This window comes from Theropithecus gelada, chromosome 13 (genome assembly GCF_003255815.1).
Source record: "Theropithecus gelada isolate Dixy chromosome 13, Tgel_1.0, whole genome shotgun sequence".
Taxonomy (NCBI): domain Eukaryota; kingdom Metazoa; phylum Chordata; class Mammalia; order Primates; family Cercopithecidae; genus Theropithecus; species Theropithecus gelada.
Window position 1 is genome coordinate 81,880,739 of NC_037681.1, and position 20,102 is coordinate 81,900,840.

Here is a 20,102-nt window from a genome sequence, read left to right on the forward strand (position 1 = left end):
AAAATGTATACAAATAAGTGACAATATATGTCCAAACAAAAACTTGTACTAAAAGTTCCTAATAGCATTATTAAAAATAGCCAAAAAGTAGAAACATCTCAAATGTTCCGCTGATGAACAGATATACAAAATGTGGGGTATATACATTTGACAAAATATTGGGCAAAAAAAGGAAATGTAATATGGATACATGCTATAACATGAATAAATCCTAAAAGATTGTTAAACCCAAGCAATAAGTCACAAAAGACTAATACTGTATGATTCCATTAATATGAAATGGTCAAAATAGGCAAATCTATAAAGATAGAAAGTAGACTAGTAGTTGTCAGGGATTGAGGAGAAAGGACAGCATAAAATAGGAACTGATTGCTAACGGGTATAGGGGTTTTTTTTTTGGTGGGGGGTGGGGGTGACAAATGTTCCAAAATTAGGTAGTAGTGATGGTTGCACAACTTTGTGACTATACTAAAAACCACTACATTTTACATTTTGAAAGGTTTGGGTAAATTTTATGGTGTAAGAATTGTATCTTAAGCCGGCTCAGTGGCTCACAGTATAATCCCAGAACTCTGGGAGGCTAAGGTGGGAAGATTGCCTCAGCCCAGGAATTTGAGACCAGCCTAGGCATGAGGGGAGACACACATTCTCTCCACAAAAAATATAAAAATTAGCTAGGTGTGGTAGTGTGTGCCTGTAGTTCCAGCTACTCAGGAGGCTGAGGTGGGAGAACTGCTTGAGCCCAGGAGGTGGAAGCTGCAGTGAGTCATGTAGCACCACTGCACTACAGCCAGGGTGACAGAGCAAGAGCCTGTCTAAAAACAAAACAAAACAAAATTAGCCAGGTGTGGTGGTATGTGCCTGTAGTCCTAGCTGCTGAGGCAAGAGGACTGCTTGAAACAGAGCAAAATCCTCTAAAAAAACAAATTCTATATATACACACACATAAAATATACATTATATATAACACACATTATATATAATATACATTATATACAACACACATTATATATAATATACATTATAACACATGTATACATATATATTATATATAATGTATATTTTATATATACACACACGCATATCTATCTCAATAGTAACTGGAAAGTGGCATAGATTAAGTTTTTGATTTTGTCAAAAGTGACTATAAAGTAATATTTACATTTCATTGTCTATTGTACCCAACAATTTAAAGAAAACAAACTGTTTCGTATGACAGTTCAGACCCAATCACAGAAGTAAGTTACAGTCTTCTCATCAGCTTTCGAGGTCACTATAGTACCCTACACCATGGTTAGAATGTCTAAGGATTTTAAAAGAATCAGTACAACTCATAAAGCATCTAATAATAAAGAGCAGGATCTAATAATAAAAGAATAGGAAGTTACAGTCAATCTTCCTATATCCAGGAAATGTGCATAATTTTAATCACCTTATTAGAGAGCTGATGTTAAAAGAGCCTGGTGAAACCAACAACAAAATGACTTTTATGATAGGAGGTAGATCTTTTCATACTATTATCAATATTAAGTTAAGACACACTAATAAGCAAATTTAGAATAATTAAATTGAAAGTAACTTCTTTTCCAAATAATTTTTTTCAAACACATTTTTTCTTACCTGTCTCACAATCTGATTAGGGCACTTAATTAGTATCTGCATTGGCCACCAGTCATCATCAGCCATGCGATCTAAAAACCACTGTAAAAATAACACAGTATGACTTTAACATTCAATAAATATTTGTTACATGGGCTAACAGTCACATAAGGATTTTATTTCTAGTCAATGTTTTAATTCTTTTAAGTTCTTACCAGAAAAGTTTCTCTAATTGTTATAAAAGTCCAAACTCTAAAAATCATAATAAGGGTTACATCATTACACAACTCCATGGAATGCCATTTATATTACAGTACACATTGTGCATGACGACAACCTGTGGTCCTTTATCATAATAAAACGAAGTATCATTCTCTTAGCCCTCATAACACTATAGAATCTTTACTCCTTAATTAAAATAAATAAAGATATATATATATATATAGAGAGAGAGAGAGAGAGAGAGAGACAGAGACAGATCTTGCTCCATTGCCCAGGCTGGAGTGCAGTGGCACGATCTTGGCTCACTAAAACCTCTGCCTCCCAGGTTCAAGTGATTCTCCTCCCGAGTAGCTGGGATTACAGGCACACACCACCATGCCCGGCTTATTTTTGTATTTTTAGTAGAAACGGGGTTTCACTATGTTGGCCAGGCTGGTCTCGAACTCCTGACCTCAGGTGATCCAGCCGCCTTGGCCTCCCAAAGTGCTGGTATTATAGGCGTGAGCCACCACACCTGGCCTCCTATTAATAATATATGATATTAGCATCATTCATTTTCTTTGTTTAAAAACAAATTATGATCTAATTAGCACTGGAGAAACTCTGGATCTATCAAACAGCCATGAGAGGAGAAGGAAACAGAGGAACATGTTAACCACCATCAGGAAAATGCAAGTAGTCAAAGAAAGCATGAGGGAAATCCTAAAGCACAAATGACAAAAAATGGCATGGAGAAAAAAAAGTAACTTTTACAGATTAAGGAAGACTTAAGAGACAGATGAATGCAAAATGTGAAACTTGTTTGAACCACTCTTTTAAACCAATCGACTGAAAATTTTTTTTGAGATAAAGAAAACTGAACATAGGATGGGTATTAGATGACAAGAATAAATCACTTCCGGCCAGGCGTAATGGCTCATGCCTGTAATCTCAGCAATTTGGGAGGCAGAGGCAGGAGGATAGCTTGAAGCTTGGAGTTTGAGACCAGCTGCGCAACAAAGAGACTCCGTCTCTATAAAAAAAGAAAAACATTAGCTGAGTGTGTTGGTGAGTGCCTGTGGTCCCAGCTACTCGGGAGGCTGAGGGAGGAGGATTGCTCAAGTCCAGGATTTTGAGGTTGCAGTGAGCTATGATTGTGCACCACTGCATTCAACAGCCTCGGTGACAGAACACCACCCTCTATGGGGGAAAAAAAAAGTTATAAAGATGAGAAATCACTTATAATATTACTGGTTGCATATGTTTTTAAAGTTTTCTTATGTTAGAAATATATACTGGGTGTTTATAGATGCATAATTTATTTACATCTCCTTTAAAATTCTTCCATTATGGGGGAAAAAAAAGGGGGTAGATGAAACAAGAATGAAAGAATATTATTATTTATTGAAGCTGAGGAACAGGTATGTGACAGCTTATGGTCCCTTTCTACTTCTGTCCATATTTCCAAATTCTCATTACAAAGTTTCAAGAAGTTACACTTTTGTGTTTGAAATTTCTGAGGAATAGATTCCCTTACTCTATTTCTATAAGGTATAATTAGATGAACTTCTAAATACGCAAAAAAACCTTTAAATATAATTCATCAATTATATACTAGACTGCTATTTCCCACTTCTGTTAATTTGTAACACTTGCATTCCTATGGATTTTACAACTCTTTGGTTGCTAATCTAAAAATTAAGATGGCAATATGATTAAGTTGTCATTACCTGTGAGCAGGTTATCCTTAGGGATGCATCTCTTAAAATGGGGGATGGGGAGCTAAAACCAGGCATAAACTAATCTACTGAGATAGGTGGATAGGTGAATTTTTTTTTGGCGGAGAGAGTGGGGAAAGAGGAAGTGACAGATGATGTTAAGCATTTCCTAACAACATACAAAAGTAGTTAAGAGAGGGATGGAAGAAATAGGAAGATGAGGTTGGCCAAAGAGTACAAAGTTTCAGGTTTTTTATTTTTATTTTGTTAAATTGAGACAGTCTCACTCTGTCACTCAGGCTGGAATGCAGTGGCGTGATCTCAGCTCACGGCACCTTCGCCTCCAGGGTTCAAGCGATTCTCCTGCCTCAGGCTCCCCAGTAGTTGGAATTACAAGTGCACACCACCATGACCAGTTACTTTTTTTTATTTTTAGTAGAGACGTGGTTTCGCATGTGACCTGGGCTGGTCTCAAACTCCTGACCTCAAGTGATCCGCCCACCTTGGCCTCCCAAAGTACTGGGATTCCAGGCGTGAGCCACCGTGCCCGAGCCCAAGTTTCCATTTTAAATTCTGGGGATCTTACGTACAGCATCATGACACTAGTTACAATATTGTATTGTTTTGAGACAAAACTGACTAAAAAAAGATTAAAAATTTTTTGCATAGTTTACTTGAAATTTGCTAAGGGAGGTGTATGTCCTCACCACTCACACATACACATAACTACGTGGTGATAAATGTGTTAATTAATTTGAATGTGGTAATCACTTCACAAGGTATACATACATCAAATCATTTTGTATACCTTGAATATATAAAATTTTTGTCATTTATACCTTAATAAGGCTGTAAAAACAAAAGTAGTTAAGAAGTATTTGGAAGAGTCTTGAATATTCTATACATAGTTTTTCCTTCTGTTAGATGAAGGGGGAAAAAAATTTTTTTTTGAGACAGAGTCTCGCTACATCATCAGGCTGGAGTGCAGTGGCACAACCTCAGCTCACTGCAACCTCCGCCTCCCAGGTTCAAGTGATTCTCCTGCCTCTGCCTCCCCAGGCACTGGGACGACAGGCATGCGTTACCCTACCCTGCTATTTTTTGTATTTTTAGTACAGACAGGGTTTCACCATGTTGGCCAAGATGGTCTCGATCTCTTGATCTCGTACTCTGCCTGCCTCAGCCTTCCAAGGTGCTGGGGTTACAGGCATGAGCCACCACACCTGGCCAAAACATGAATTTTTAAGTGACTTAATAATCAATTATTTAATCAGTGTAATGGATGTGATATATTAAATTATAACTTTCTCAGCTAAATGATTTTAGGAATGACTTACATTTGGCTCCCTGTGATAGATAAAACAACTTTGCTATAGCATCTTAGATAAGAGGGGAAAAAAAAAGAATCTTAAGCTATGCATTAGTTGTTGAATTATCACCTTACCTCACAAGCTGCCTGACTATTATTAAACTGTTTGGTCAACAGTTCAATCCACTGAAGCATTGTGGGCTAGAAAAGAAAAAGAAGTCAGTCAAAGTTTATGAACTTCTGAGCCAACAATAACAAAAACCAAAAGATACCTGATAAAAACATAAACGACAAAAAAAAAATCCATAGTATAAAACACATACCTTTTCTTTAGAATGAATAAATGTCTCAAGGACAAAGGAAGTGCTTAACTGTAAGAAAAAATACAGCAAAAAAAGCTTCAATCATTTTAAAGTAGTAAATTTTGACAGAATTATTTAAAGTTCATATATTTATTACCTTTGCTGTCATTAGGGACACAGCTTTAGGATCTGGTAATGTACTGGGAATACAACTACACAATTGCCACATAAATCTAGAATTTAAAAATAATCATTTAAAATTCACACATAAGATTTTTTTTTAAATGTGTAAAATATCTATGAAATTTACCAAACTCACCCAAAATATGTATGTTCAAAAATGTTTTTGTCTTGAAGAAACTGCATGTTATCATGCCAAATCCACTGAAAACAAAAATGTTAACATTAGATATATGATAAAGCAGTTTACTTCATTACATTTTACTAATATTTTTATTAGACAAAAAGTCTCCTCTAAAAAACCGCAAAATAAAATACATGCACTTAAAGTTCATTTTGATTTTTTCCCCAAGTATACTCATATAAATGGTTGCTACTAATATTTTGTAATTATTAATACTTATCTGGCTACCTCAAGCAACTGTGAGGTTTTTATTGTATTTATTAAAATGCTGCAAGAATTCTGAAATCCTATCTGAAAAGCAAGTATATAAATGAATAAAATATAAGTCATGTTACATTCTGATAAGGTTATAAAAGAAAGGTTTACATTTAAAAGTTGGTACAATACTTAATTCTGGTTGGCAGACCCAAATCAGACGTGATTTGTTTATAAAAATCATGAAAAATTAGCACTGTAGGATCACTCTGTTGTTTTTGTCTTCATCCCTCTGAATACCTTAAATAGGCCTTATGTTTTTGTCAGTTCCATAAAACTATTTTTACCTAGATGTTCTGACTACTGGTATTACTAGCTGTCTTTTGTAGGGCTAAACTTCTGATTTTATTTTGGAATGTTGGTCGATAGGTTCATTTTGAGCTGAAAGTCCCAACCTTATCTTTAATCTTCCATTGAAGATTTTCAAATATCTCTTTGCCTCCCCAGTCCACTACACTAATTTAGAACCTAATAGGGTTCCTGTTCTACAGTGATATTTGGGAAATCACAGTCTAATCAGTGAATAGCCTGCTTCAGAGTTCTTGAGCATTTCCAGGTACAAAAACATTCTATTAGGCTGTAGCCCCTGTATCAGACTCTGTATCACGCGGACTCTGATAGCATTCTACCCATCTCATTCAGTACTTTTTATAACAAGGGAGCCCCATTCTAAACTCTGGATTCCAGCCATAAGCTCAGTTGTAGATTCTGTGTCACAATTTTTGTCCCCTCTATCCCATTAGGGCCTAACTACTGGTCAGCATGATCTCCTGAACCTAAAGGCAGGTAATACTGTGGTTTCCACCATGTAAGTGTTTTTGGTTCTGCTCTATTTTTGTTTTACAGAAACATTCATCTGCTTCATAGTTCTTTTTATATTGTATCTATGTATGTGTATAGCTATTTTTCGTGGATTTATTTATTTATTTATTTTGGAGACAGGGTCTCACTCTGTCACCTGGGCTGGAGTGCAGCAGCATGATAGCTTACTGCAGCCTTGACTTCCCTGGCCTCAAGTGATCCTCCCACCTCAGCTTCCTGAGTAGCTGGGACTACAGGTGTGTGCCACCATGCCCAGCTAATATATATATACATTTTTTTTTGGTAGAGATGGGGTTTTACCATGTTGCCCAGGCTGGTCTTGAACTCCTGGGGTCAAGCAATCCGCCTACCTCTCAAAGTGCTGAGATTACAGGGGTAATCTCATCCTGCCCACTCTGCCCAGCCACCCTGTTTTCTTTTTTCTTTTCTTTTTCTTTTTTTGAGACAGAGTTTCATTCTTGTTGCCCAGGCTGGAGTGCAATGGTGCGATCTTGGCTCACTGCAATCTCCACCTCCAGGTTCGAGCGATTCTCTTGCTTCAGCCTCCCAAGTAGCTGGGATTACAGGTGCCCGCCACCACGCCCAGTGAATTTTTGTGTTTTTAGTAGAGAGGGGGTTTCATCATGGTGGCCAGGCTGGTCTCAAACTCCTGACCTCAGGTGAACCAACTGCCTCAGCCTCCCAAAGTGCTGGGATTACAGGTGGGAGCCACTGCGCCCAGCCTTACCCTAGCTATTTTCTACGTAACTGTCCATCCTCATCTTGGGCCACTTTTCCTTGAACTACCATCACAGCCATATAGGTCATCTTTTGGCTTCTGAAACATGCCAATAAGCTCTGTCCTTCCTAGGCAATTTGTACATAATGTTTTCTTTGCCTGGCCCCGAGCATTCTTCACATGATTACCTCTTCTCTAACTTTCAAGTTTCAGTTTAAGGTTAACTTCCCGAAGTATTTCCTGACCCTTTTCTAGCAAACCCTATCAACTACACTTTCTGAGAACTCTTACCTTATATTATCTGTAAGAATCATTACAATTTATAACTAGTTTGCTTTATCTCTTTTATGCTTCTAAAATGTTTTATGTTATCTTTTGGGATTAATGGCTATGCTTTAAATGTACAAATCTAAAGAACCACATTCTGGTTTATATCTAAAACCATATTAATGTTCATGTACACAGTATTTTACATTTTAAATTTAATTTTAAGAAAACATGTAGGCACACTCATTTAACAATAGTAAGTTGGAACAATTACAGAAAAAATTGTTGGCTTAGGTCTGCAATGAGGAATTTTCTAATGTACAGGCATATCTCATTTTATTGTGCTTCACTTCACTGCACTTTGCAGATGCTGTATTTTTCAACAAACTGAAGGGCTGTGGCAGCCTTGCAATCAAGCAAGTCTATTGGCACCATTTTTTTACTAGCATGTCCTCACTTTGTCACATTCTGGTAATTCCTGAAATATTTCAAACATTTTCGTCATTATATATTATTATATTATGTATTATATCATATTACATATTATATTATTATGGTGATCTACCATCAGTGTGATTTTTTGAGGTTACTATTGTGATTGTTTCAGGGTACCACGAACTACACCGATATAATACGGCACACTTAATACAAGTTGTATGTGTTCTGACTGCTCCACCAACTAGCTGTTCACTTTCTCCCTCTCCTCAGGCCTCCACATTCCCTGAGATAATACTGGAATTAGGTCAATTAACAACCCTACAATGATCTCTCTGTATCAAGTAAAATGAGGAGTCACACATCTTTCACCTTAAATCAAAAGCCAGAAATGATTAAGCTTCCTCACTTTAAATGAGGACCCTGTCACTCACACATACACACAGAAGTTTGAGAACCACCGATGTAAACAAACAAAATACATCATCATTGTAAAGGTTTTATTTAAAATTTCATTTTACTTCACAAGTGGCGTAACTGTCATTAAATACCGTCGGGTACTTATATAAAGCAAGGTCTAGATTTGTCTAAATATCTTTAGGGCAAAAAGCTTTGCACAAAAAATGATTAAAATTAATTGTGGTTATAATGACGGTTGAGATAAATTTTTATACAAATAGGTAAGTTTAGTAGCTTCAAATCTAATGAAGCCATTTATCATGAATACCATCTAATTCAGCTACTAAATCCAATTCAAGGAATTTAAAAAAGACAATATTCCTGGCTTTTTACCATTAACACATGTGCAGGCAAGATACTAGTCAAAAGCATTTCAGAACAATACCCAGTTTTAAGACTTGATTGCAATAATACAAAAAAAAATTTTTTTTTCCAGACAGTAAAAGCTGAATTGTCTAGATGAATGCATACAATTTAATCAGGCATGCATTTCTGGAGAAGATTTACTTTTTTGTGTTTTTGGCTGACTGAATTCCTAACACCAACACAATACACACTGAGCTATGTACTCAATAATGTACTATTACTACCTACTATATTATGAAATGAAGAAAGCCTCATAACTACAAATGAACATGTTTTTATTCCTTCATATGTAAAATACTTTTTTTGAGACAGTCTCATTCTGTCGCCCAGGCTGGAGTGCAGTGGCACGATCTCGGCTCACTTCAAGCTCCACCTCTGGGGTTCACACCATTCTCCTGCCTCAGCCTCCAGAGTATCTGGGACTACAGGCGCCCGCCAGCACACCCAGCGAATTTTTTGTATTTTTAGTAGAGACAGGGTTTTACCATGTTAGCCAGGATGGTCTCGCTCTCCTGACCTTGTGATCCACCCACCTCAGTCTCCCAAAGTGCTGGGATTACAGGCGTGAGTTACCGCGCCCCGCCCTTTTTTTTTTTTTTTGAGACAAAAGAGTTTTGCTCTGTTGCCCAGGCTGAAATGCAGTGGTGTTATCTCGGCTCACTGTAACCTCCACCTCTCGGGTTCAAGGGATTCTCTCCCCTAGGACTCCTGAGTGGCTGGGATTACAGGCACCCACCAACACGCCCAGCTAGTCTTTCTATTTTTAGTAGAGCTGCGGTTTTGCCATGTTGGCCAGGTTGGTCTCGAACTCCTGACCTCAGGTGATCCACCCCACCCGTCTGAGCCTCCCAAAATGCTGGGATTGTAGGTGTAAACCATTGCCCCCAGGTGTAAAATACATTTTAACGGCCTTTCAATTACAATGCATGCTTGAGGGCATGTCTATATCATGAGGCACAACAGAAGGAACACTTACAAACCCATCATCCAATCTAAGAAGCAAAACATTACCTAACCTCACAAATTGTTAAGTCACTCTGATTCCCTCAACCTTTCTGCCTACTTTTTGTTGTTGTTTCTGAGATGGAGTCTCACTGTCACCTAGGCTGAATGAAGTGCAGTGGTGCGATCTCCATTCACTGCAACCTCCGACTCCCGGGTTCAAGCAATTATCTCTGCCTCAGCCTCCCAAGTAGCTGGGATTACAGGCGCCCACCACCACACTCAGCTAATTTTTGTATTTTTAGTAGAGACAGGGTGTTTCACCATTTGGCCAGGCTGGTCATGAACCCGTGACCTCGTGATCCACCCGCCTTGGCCTCCCAACATGCTGAGATTACAGGCATGAGCCACCGCACCCGGCCACCTACTCTCTTTTAGTGATACTTTCTACTCCATTTAATCTCATTCATTTTCATTTACCAGTCTTACGTCAGTATTACCAAGACTATTTGTAAATACTCTTAAGATCTACTCAGAATTACAGGTATCAACCTGTAGAGCCTGTTCTTACACTACAGTATTCCTTGCATAAACACTTAACATGTTTTTAAAATGTTGCTCAAGTGAAATTAACTTATACCTCTAGTAACTCTGACGAAACATCAAATTTGTATTCTCTGCCATTTTCTTCCTCTGGTTCCATGCGTTTGTAAAACAGCATATATGCACTGTGTGTCTTTAAGAAGCAAGAAAAGATATATTTTCATTTTGACAAAGCATCACTCTAAAAATAGACAATGCAGAAGAAAAAAACAATATAAAACTATACATAAAAAAATGGTTACCTTTTCAAAAGAGAAATCCATAAATTTATCTGTAACAGAATCATAGGTCTTGGTCTGTTTAAAAATACAAAAGTTTTACTTCTTTGAAAAAATGGGTAGACTCAGCTATATTTATATATGTTATTTCATAAACAGCTATTTTATACTTAACAGCACCTTTGTAAGTAGTTTTCAAACAACACCGCGTTCATAAAAATTCTATGTACTTCACAATTTGGCCAATATATCCTAATATCTTTTTTTCAGTTTTTATTATTTTTGTTATTTTTAGAGAACACTATAAAGTTGAGACTGAGAAAATTTTACTGTAAAAAAAGAAAACAAATGAAGACAGTGAGAAAAGGAAATAGTTGGCCTTGTCCTAATTTTGGTAAATGCGGTAAGTAGAAATAAAAACTGAATTTAAATAGTTATTACTCAGCAACATTATAAATGAGAAGAGCATATTATTAAAATATCTCATTGGCATGAAGCTGTAGCTTATTCTGACATCTCAAAACATCGACCTCCACCAATCCTTCACAAACATAATTTTGAACCTCAGAGTTGTAAGTAACTTTATGCAGATGAAATGGATTGGTCAGTACACACTTTAAGCAGTGCCTGATGGGAGACAGCAAAAGAAGCATCAGAAAAAGAGTCAACCAAAGATAATACACACACACACACACGCGCGCACACACGCATGCACACACACAAGATGCAAAGGAAAGAAAACGGACCACGAAGTAATGAGAGGCAATCAGTAAAGATCTAGATTTGAATAAGAAAGAAAGATCATAGGACAAAAGGAGGCTGAACAAAGGATCACAGACAGCTAAGTGAACTTGTGGAATATTACGAGGAATTTAGTGGTGGGGCTTCTGAGAACTTAAAGGCTGTTTCCTAATGAGTAAGGACATGAGGATTCTACTGGTAATTCTGGAGAACTTCAGGTGTGTTGTGACAGAAAAAATTTAAAAAGCCAAGGGAAGCAGACAAGCAGCATTATGGGCAATGAAATCAGAAGGGACAGAGGCAGACATTTTAAAACACAAAGATTCAAAACTTTTTTTTTTGGAGACGGAGTTTTGCTTTTGTCTCCCAGGCTGGAGCGAAATGGCATGATCTCGGCTCACTGCAACCTCTGCCTGATTCAAGCGATTCTCCTGCCTCAGTCTCCCGAGTAGCTGGGATTACAGGTGCCTGCTATCACACCCGGCTAATTTTTTGTGTGTTTTTAGTAGAGACAGGGTTTCACCATGTTGGCCAGGATGGTCTTGAACTCCTGACCTCAAGCAATCCACTAGCCTTGGCCGCCCAAAGTGCTGAGATTACAGGCCTGAGACATCACGCCCAGCCTATTTCTTTCTTTTTTTTTTTTTCTTGAGGTGGAGTTTTGCTCTTGTTACCCAGGCTGGAGTTCAATGGCACGATCTCAGCTCACTGCAACCTCCACTTTCCGGGTTCAAGCGATTCTCCTGCCTCAGCCTCCCGAGCAGCTGGGACTACAGGCGCCTGCCACTATGCCTGGCTGATTTTTATATTTTTAGTGGAGGTGGGGTTTCCCCACATTGGCCATGCTGGTGTTGAACTCCTGACCTCAGGTGATCCACCCACTTCAGCCTCCCAATGTGCTGGGATTACAGGCATGAGCCACCACACCCGGTCTCAAAACATTTTTTAAAGATACTTTACGATAAAATAAATAAAAGAAAAAAAAAAGTGGACCTGCAATTTGAAAAACTACTTTTTAAGAGAAAGAGCCTTGCTCTTCATTTTTTTTTTAAAAAAAGGAAACATTCAGCCAGGTACAGTGGCTCATGACTGTAATCCCTGCACTTTGGGAGCCCGAGGTGGGCAATCACAAGGTCAGGTGATCGAGACCATACTGGCCAACATAGTGAAACCCCGTCTCTACTAAAAACACAAAAATTGGCTGGGCAGGGTGGCGTGTGCCTCTGATCCCAGCTATTTGGGAGGCCGAGGCAGGAGAAACGGTTGAACCAGGGAGTTGGCGGTTGCAGTGAGCCGAGATCATGCCACTGTACCCCAGCCTGGCGACATGGTGAGACTGTGTCTCAAAACAAAAACAAAAACAAAAACAAAAAAAAAAGGAAACATTCTAGGAATAACATCTACAGATGTAATTCATTTAGTGGTGGCTTTAGTTGTAACTAATATTTACTTCCCTATTCTACCCATTTCCAAGTTGTTAGCAAGTGGCCTGCTTTTCTTTTTCCATTCAGCAGAGTAGACAAGAACACTAAGAAGCAATAAGGAAACGCTTCATTAAAATCTGGAATGTGTATTATTTCTCAACTTTTGGCTAAGATCAACTATAAAATCCAGAATGTAAATGGCTAATTCATAACAAATATGGTTATTAAGTCAAACAACAACTTTATTTGGGCGAAACTATGAAACAGAAATGACTAATATTTGTCTTGTGGAGAATCAAGAGAATATTTTAACACAGTTCTCAGAAAATTGATTCTAGGATAAACTGTCTATAGAGAAGTGAAATTATTACAATACTACTCCAACCTAAATGTCTTTTTAAACGTCTATTGTCGGCTAGGTGCCGTGGCTCATGTCTGTAATCCCAGCACTTGGGAGGCTGAGGTAGGTGGATCACTTGGGTTCAGGAGTTTGAGACCAGCCTGGCCAACATGGTGAAACCCCATCTCTATTAAAAATACAAAAATTGGCTGGGGATGGTGGCAGGCACCTGTAATCCCAGCTACTCCCGAGGCTGAGGCTTGAGAACAGCTGGAACCCAGGAGGTGGAGGTTGCAGTGAGCCAAGATCATGCCACTGCACTCCAGTCTGGGCGACACAGCAAGATTCCGACTTGGGGGCAAAAAACAAAAAAGTCTTTTGTCAATTATGTCACAGAGAAGATGTCCTTTTTCTATCCAGTAACTAGTGTTATCCAGGTTGCTGCTGGTGTTACAAAAAGCACTGAAAGAACAATCCTTTAAAACTTAGCTCAAGCCAACTTCCTTGCCAAACATTTTTTTAATTTCTTTTTTTCCTATTGTGAATCAGGTAGCCTCTTGAGCCACACTAAGCTAAGAGAGACTCCCTTGTCAAAGATTTTTCAGATTAAGTCAGTAAACAGTAATTTCTTTTTGCTCTAATCCCACAGAATTCACTGAGTAAACAATTTACTCAATCCTTATTCTCATGGCACTGTAATTCAACTCCCATACTACTAAGCTTTTTATTTGTCTTACCTTCTTAATCAGGCTATTGTGGAAAGTAGAAACAGCACTTTAAAAATATTTCTGTAAACATACTAAACTTCTAATAAATATCAATTGAATACATCTTTAATTTAATCATAGCAATTAAAAGAAAGTTAAGCAACTCTGCTACTGGATTTTGGATATGACAAGGCACAAACCATTTATAATTTCTGAATAAAACTTACCGTCATCTCTCCACCAAAACATTCAGATGCAAGCTGAGCAGAATCAAAAGGTTTTACCTCAGCATCGTTAAAAAGATACCTAAAATAGAGCATATAGTATTAATCCAGTATGCATATACTGAATATCTTCATATTATGTCTACTATTTTTTGAATAACCAATCTTACAAGTGTCTATTATTTCATGAGATAAATTCTAAGTTCTTATTTTTACAATTCTGATCTACTAGAAATTGGAAATATAATTTTATAACATACTCTTAACCACCTTATAATCAGATAGATCCATTTATTACCTAGGATTAACAGAAGAATTCATAAAAGAAATAAAAAAGTTTGCTTAAATGTAACATGTAATGCTATTAGGAAAAATTAAGAGATGTGAGAACTTTCAAAGACAGATACCATTTCAAAATTTATGATCAAAAAAAGATTCAAAATATACTTATGGAAACATTCAAATGGATAAAAAAAGGAAAAGGCACCATGGACACGATGGGTGAAGAAGTGAAAAATAACTGAATGAAACTATTCTGCTAACTGAAAATCAATTAACAATTGTACATTTTCTTCAAAGCAATATCCCCAGCACTTAGAACCGTGACTAGCACACATATAGTACCTATAGGCTAGACCCTACCTAACAATATCTGAAGACCAAAAAAACAGGTACTAGGGACTGTTTAATGACTTCCAACCATTAACTTGATAAAAGGATAAAAAGAAAGTGTGTGTGGTCCTCCCAATAGGAAGTGAAGCAAGCAGAGCATGCAGGTAACTTCTAATGGCACATATAAGGCTACCCTGTAGAAGATATTCAATAAACAGCTCTTAATAGAGAAGGCAAGAGTTGAAATGTTGTCTATAAAGCTCCTAAAGTTGTCTGCAAAACTGTGTATTCATTTCTCTGAGGAAAGGATACAAATTCTCAAGAGTTAAAAGATCTGTATGTTTAAGAACTGATTTATACTGTCTGTTGAAAGTTATCTTCATTTAAAAATTTTGTCTGCCTCATTTCCAACTTTTGTAGAAAGTTTTTAGAAAACTAAGCACTGAAAACATTTCAGAAAAATACCATAAGTTCTTAAAGGAAAAAAGTTTTGAAATATTTAAAACTCACCATTTATTGTTTTTATAAGCATGGGGATTTACTATATCTCTGATAAAGCTATAATAGTGTCCACCATCTGCCGTTCCTGTGTGAACAGTCACTCCTATCAAGTCATATTCATAGCTCTCTGAGTCTTTTGAATGATCATTGACTTCTTTAAAACCTGAAATGATTTACATAGAATGGAAATAATTTTCCAAACTTCACAACAGTTACTTAGAAGCCCTTTTTATAATAAACTTTATTACAATAATTTTATTAACACCATTTTAATAAAAATAATTTTCCCAATGTCACAACAGTTACGTAGAATCACTTTTTATAATAAACTTTACAGAAATAGGCACAAATAGTTTGTATGTTAAATATGTACAAAACAACTATTTGCTAGTCATTCACCATCTTTAGCTTAGTACCATAAAGGACCTATTATACAAACCACTAGTAAAACAACTACGTGTTAGTACATAATTATGGACAACTTCAATATAAAGTATAAATATAAAATATTTTTGTTTAATCTGACTAGTCTTTTGAAATAGGTAGTATAAAATGCTCCATTCTATTTAATCTTTACTAGGAGCAGGCAAACAAAGGACCTAAAAAGGAACTGGCATACTTCTTTTATTCTCATGTTAAGAAAAGTGGTTTAAAGATGGTTTGAACAGTTGGCCAAAAAAAGGAAAACGAAGCATTGTACTGGCAGCTTCCAAATACATATCAGTTAATAAAAAACACTATGTATTAGGAGATTTGTGTAGACAGAAACAAAATAAAGACAAAGGTACACTTCCTATCCCCAAAGATTTAAAATCTAAAGGTAATAAAAGATACTGAGGAAAAAAAATATAGAATAGTCTAGCAAGTTTAAAGACGATGTATGATTTATGATCTGTATTCCCACTACCACACAGAAAGGAAAAAGTAGAATATGGAATAAGGAAATGACGAGACTTGGCTCACTTGAGGGTACAGTCTGAACTGGAACATGAAGAGATAATTAGGTCAGTAAGAGAAGCATATGACTCAAGGTGTCAAGGCAGTGGCTGAGGAGTGTAGATATGCTTACAGAGGCAGTGCCAGGATCTGACTGCATCACTTGTGGCCTAACAAATTCCTTTATCGTGGCATAAATTCTGCTATCTCCACAAGTGGAAACATCACAAGAAATACAATGAAGCACAGCTGTGAGGAGGTTCTGCTATACTTTTCCAGAAAAAAAAAAATTTTTTTTCAAATAGATGGAGTCTTGCTCTACCATCCAGGCTGGAATGTAGTGGTATAATCATAGCTTACCGCAGCCCTGGACTCCTGGGCTCAAGTGATCCTCCCATCTCAGCCTCCCAATAGCTGTGACTACAGGCATGTGTCACTGCACCTGGCTAATTTTTTAAATGGTTTAATAATAGGTCTAAAAAGTAGCATGTGCCAGGCACGGTGGCTCACGCCTGTAATCCCAGCACTTTGGGAGGCCGAGGCGGGCGGATCGCGAGGTCAGATCAAGATCATCCTGGCTAACACAGTAAAACCCCGTCTCTACTAAAAATACAAAATAATTAGCCGGGTGTGGTGGTTGGCGCCTGTAGTCCCAGCTACTTGGGAGGCTGAGGCAGGAGAATGACATGAACCCCCCCCCCCCAAAAAAAAAAGTAGGATGTATACATACAATGCCCACTTCTTAACTTTGCCTGTCATCTCTATTGGGCCATGCCTTACAACTTATTTTTATTTTTTTGAGACAGAGTCTCGCTCTGTCACCCAGGCTGCAGTGCAGTGGCACGATCTCAGCTCACTGCACCCTCTGCCTCCCTGGGTTCAAGTAATTCTCCTGCCTCAGCCTCCTGAGTAGCTGGGATTACAGGCATGTGTTACCACATGTAGCTAATTTTTTTGTATTTTTAGTAGAGACGGGGTTTCACCATGTTGGCCAGCCTGGTCTCGAAATTCTGATCTAAGGTGACCGCCTGTCTTGGCCTGCCAAAGTGCTGGGATTACAAGCATGAGCCACTGTGCCCTGCCTTCTACAAGGTATAAATATACCCAAAGCCTAACAGTAATAATTCCCTCTCTTAACTCTGTATTTCTTTACAGCTATAGTTACCATCTTCTCTACTCTCTTCAAGGAAAGTGTATGTCTCCTGAAAAAATAGTGTGCATTCATTGCTTACACCTCTCATCTCCCATTGAGTGAGGGTAAAACATTTATTGGATACTCATTAAGTGCTAGGCACTGGAGTTAAAGATTATAACATGGTTCTCTTTCCTGAAGCTTAGCGTACAGTGTAAGTGGCTTCTCCAAACCTTTAAAATTTTAATCAGAACTGTTTATACAAATAAACGTTGCCAGGACCCTAGTTTAGACAAAACAGAACTTATTCCTAAAGAAGGAAAAATGAGCAAGAGGCCAGGCGTAGTGGCTCACACCTGTAATCCAAGCACTTGAGGAGGCCGAGGCAGGTGGATCGCCTGAGATCAGGATTTCGAGACCAGACTGCCCAACATGGCGAAACCCTGTCTCTCCTAAAAATACAAAAATTAGCTGGGCCTGGTGGTGCGTGCCTATGGTTCCAGCTTCTTGGGAGGCTAAGGCACAAGAATTACCTGAACCTGGGAGGTGGAGTGAGCCAAGATCGTGCCACTGCATTCCAGCCTGTGGGACAGAGCAAGATTGTGTCTCGGGGGAAAAAAAAACAACACACACACACACATACACAAAACAACATAAAAAGACTCACCCCACGAGATTTAAGCTCCACAAGAGCGACAACCATGCTTATCCTGTTCACCACTGTGACTCCAGTATATAGAAGAATGTCTAGGAACATAGTCCTAGTAGATACTAAATATTTACTGATTAACTGACTGAACGCACGTCATTGTCTTAACAAACATTCTCCCTTCTAAGATTCAATTTGTGTTAACTATGTAGTTGATGAAAACTTTGTAATCATGACTACCTTGTTATGGAGATTGACAATAATCACAAACAAGAGAAATAAATGGAAAAATCACCTTCTTTCCTCTCACTCTTTCCCATAAGAAAATCTTCTGTATAGGGCGTCATGTCCAAACGTAATGGGAAGGAAAAGTGTGTATTCACTTTCTCTTTCATCATCGTGACCATATTAAATGTGTATCTCATAGTATTGAAACTCAAAATGCGAGGCAATTTCTTAAAACATGCCCTGAGAGACAAGAAAAAAATTAATAAAGATTACTTTTCACAAATACTTCAGTTGGTTTGATTTCTGTTATGCTATATCCATTTTAATTTTCAACTCAGAGTTAAGAAGTATAGTAATCCCCCTTATCCGCAGGGGATACCATCTGAGACTCCCCGTGTCTGCCTGAAACTGAGGACAGTACTGAACTCTATATACACTATGATTTCTCTTAAACAGACATACCTATAATAAAGTTAATTTATAAATTAGGCACAGCAAGAGATTAATAACAAGTATTAATAAAATAGAACAATTATAACAATATACTGTTCACAATTTCACAGATTTTAGCAACCTCATCGTATGATTCTTTTTTCTTTTCATATTAAGTTGAGAACTTTAAGGCATTTTACAGCTTCTCTTTGGCAAAGCCCAACTGTTATGATCACTACTCTTACACTTTGGTGCCATTAAGTAAAATAAAGGTTTCTTGAATACAAGCAGTGCAATACTGCAAAGGTAACCAAAAGGGCTACTAACAGACTAATGAACAAGTAGTGTATGCACCATGGACATAATAGAACAAAAGGATGGTTTACATCCCAAGTGGGGACTGTGCCAGATTTTATCATGCTACTCAGTCCAGTGGGCAATTTAAAACTTAAGAATTATTTTTGAAATTTTCTATGTAATATTTTCAGACCTTCCTTGTCTGCAGGTAAACAAACTACAAAAAACGAAACCACACAGAAGGGAAACTACAGAGGTATTCTAAATAACATTCTTATTAAAACTATACAGTCAGTCCCTGAGCACTAGGCAGCAGCACTCGTGCTCACCCTTTCCCCACCGCCCACCACTGAAGGGCAGCCCGATGCCTGGCAGCCGCCCTCTAGCACCATGTCACAGAGCACAGCCCCCACGATGCAGGATTAGAGTCCGCAAGGCTCCTGGGTAGAATTACACTTTAGCAATAATAGGAATGGGAGCAGTGTTCCAGCCTTAGTTTCTACTTCTACTGGTGACATGGAAAAAGTACTGTTGGATGCCCAGCATGAGTCTAGACAGAATAGCTCCAAGAGTTCTCACTGTGACAGGATACCTCGCTCACAGACATCAGAATATATCAACAGAGCTGCTGAAACAGACAGCCATAGCATTGGAGAGAAAAACAGCTCTAAGGCTGGGTGTGGCGGCTCACGCCTGTAATACCAGCACTTTGGAAGGCTAAGGTGGGCAGATTGCTTGAGGCCAGGAGTTCGAGACCATTCTGGCCAACATGGCGAAACCATGTCTCTATAGGAAATATAAAAATTAGCCAAGTGTGGGAGTGTGCACGCCTATAATCCCACCTACTTGGGAGGCTGAGGCTGCAGGAAGCAAAGATCACACCACAGCATTCCAGCCTGGACAACAGAGCAAGACTCAAAAAAGAAAAAAGAAAAACAGCTCTCAGTCTGAGGAAAGTTACGTTGAAAGAAGGAAAGAAGTTGAAAGCATCTTCAAAAAACACCTCAGACTGCACGTAGGATTGGTTGAGTTTACCAGAAAAAAATCCCCCCCCTCCCCCAAGGAGTTCCTCTCCTAAGGGCTTGCTATACATTAACGCATATAAGTTTTACAACAATCCTATAAGGAAGGTACTGTTACTCTCTCCTGTTTATAAACACCCCACGTGCATGGCCACTCTCAGCATGAGAAACACAAGCATCAGGCCGGGCGCGGTGGCTCAAGCCTGTAATCCCAGCACTTTGGGAGGCCGAGACGGGCGGATCACGAGGTCAGGAGATCGAGACCATCCTGGCTAACAC

General features: G+C 38.2%; 1 protein-coding gene and 1 pseudogene across 1 annotated transcript in view; one reads left to right on the top strand and one right to left on the bottom strand.

Annotated features, from left to right (window-relative positions):
* USP34 (ubiquitin specific peptidase 34) overlaps window positions 1-20,102 on the bottom strand; it is a 288,446-nt gene that overhangs the window by 45,821 nt on the left and 222,523 nt on the right. Inside the window, exons 49-58 of the mRNA XM_025405742.1 lie at window positions 18,140-18,312; window positions 15,137-15,290; window positions 14,018-14,096; window positions 10,603-10,656; window positions 10,398-10,493; window positions 5,449-5,513; window positions 5,287-5,362; window positions 5,151-5,198; window positions 4,963-5,028; window positions 1,621-1,701 (exon numbers count right to left, since the gene is read on the bottom strand). Of these exons, the coding sequence (XP_025261527.1) occupies window positions 1,621-1,701; window positions 4,963-5,028; window positions 5,151-5,198; window positions 5,287-5,362; window positions 5,449-5,513; window positions 10,398-10,493; window positions 10,603-10,656; window positions 14,018-14,096; window positions 15,137-15,290; window positions 18,140-18,312 (892 nt within the window). The remainder of the gene's footprint in view (window positions 1-1,620; window positions 1,702-4,962; window positions 5,029-5,150; window positions 5,199-5,286; window positions 5,363-5,448; window positions 5,514-10,397; window positions 10,494-10,602; window positions 10,657-14,017; window positions 14,097-15,136; window positions 15,291-18,139; window positions 18,313-20,102) is intronic.
* The window catches only part of LOC112605277, a 1,521-nt pseudogene continuing 610 nt past the window's right edge, over window positions 19,192-20,102 (top strand).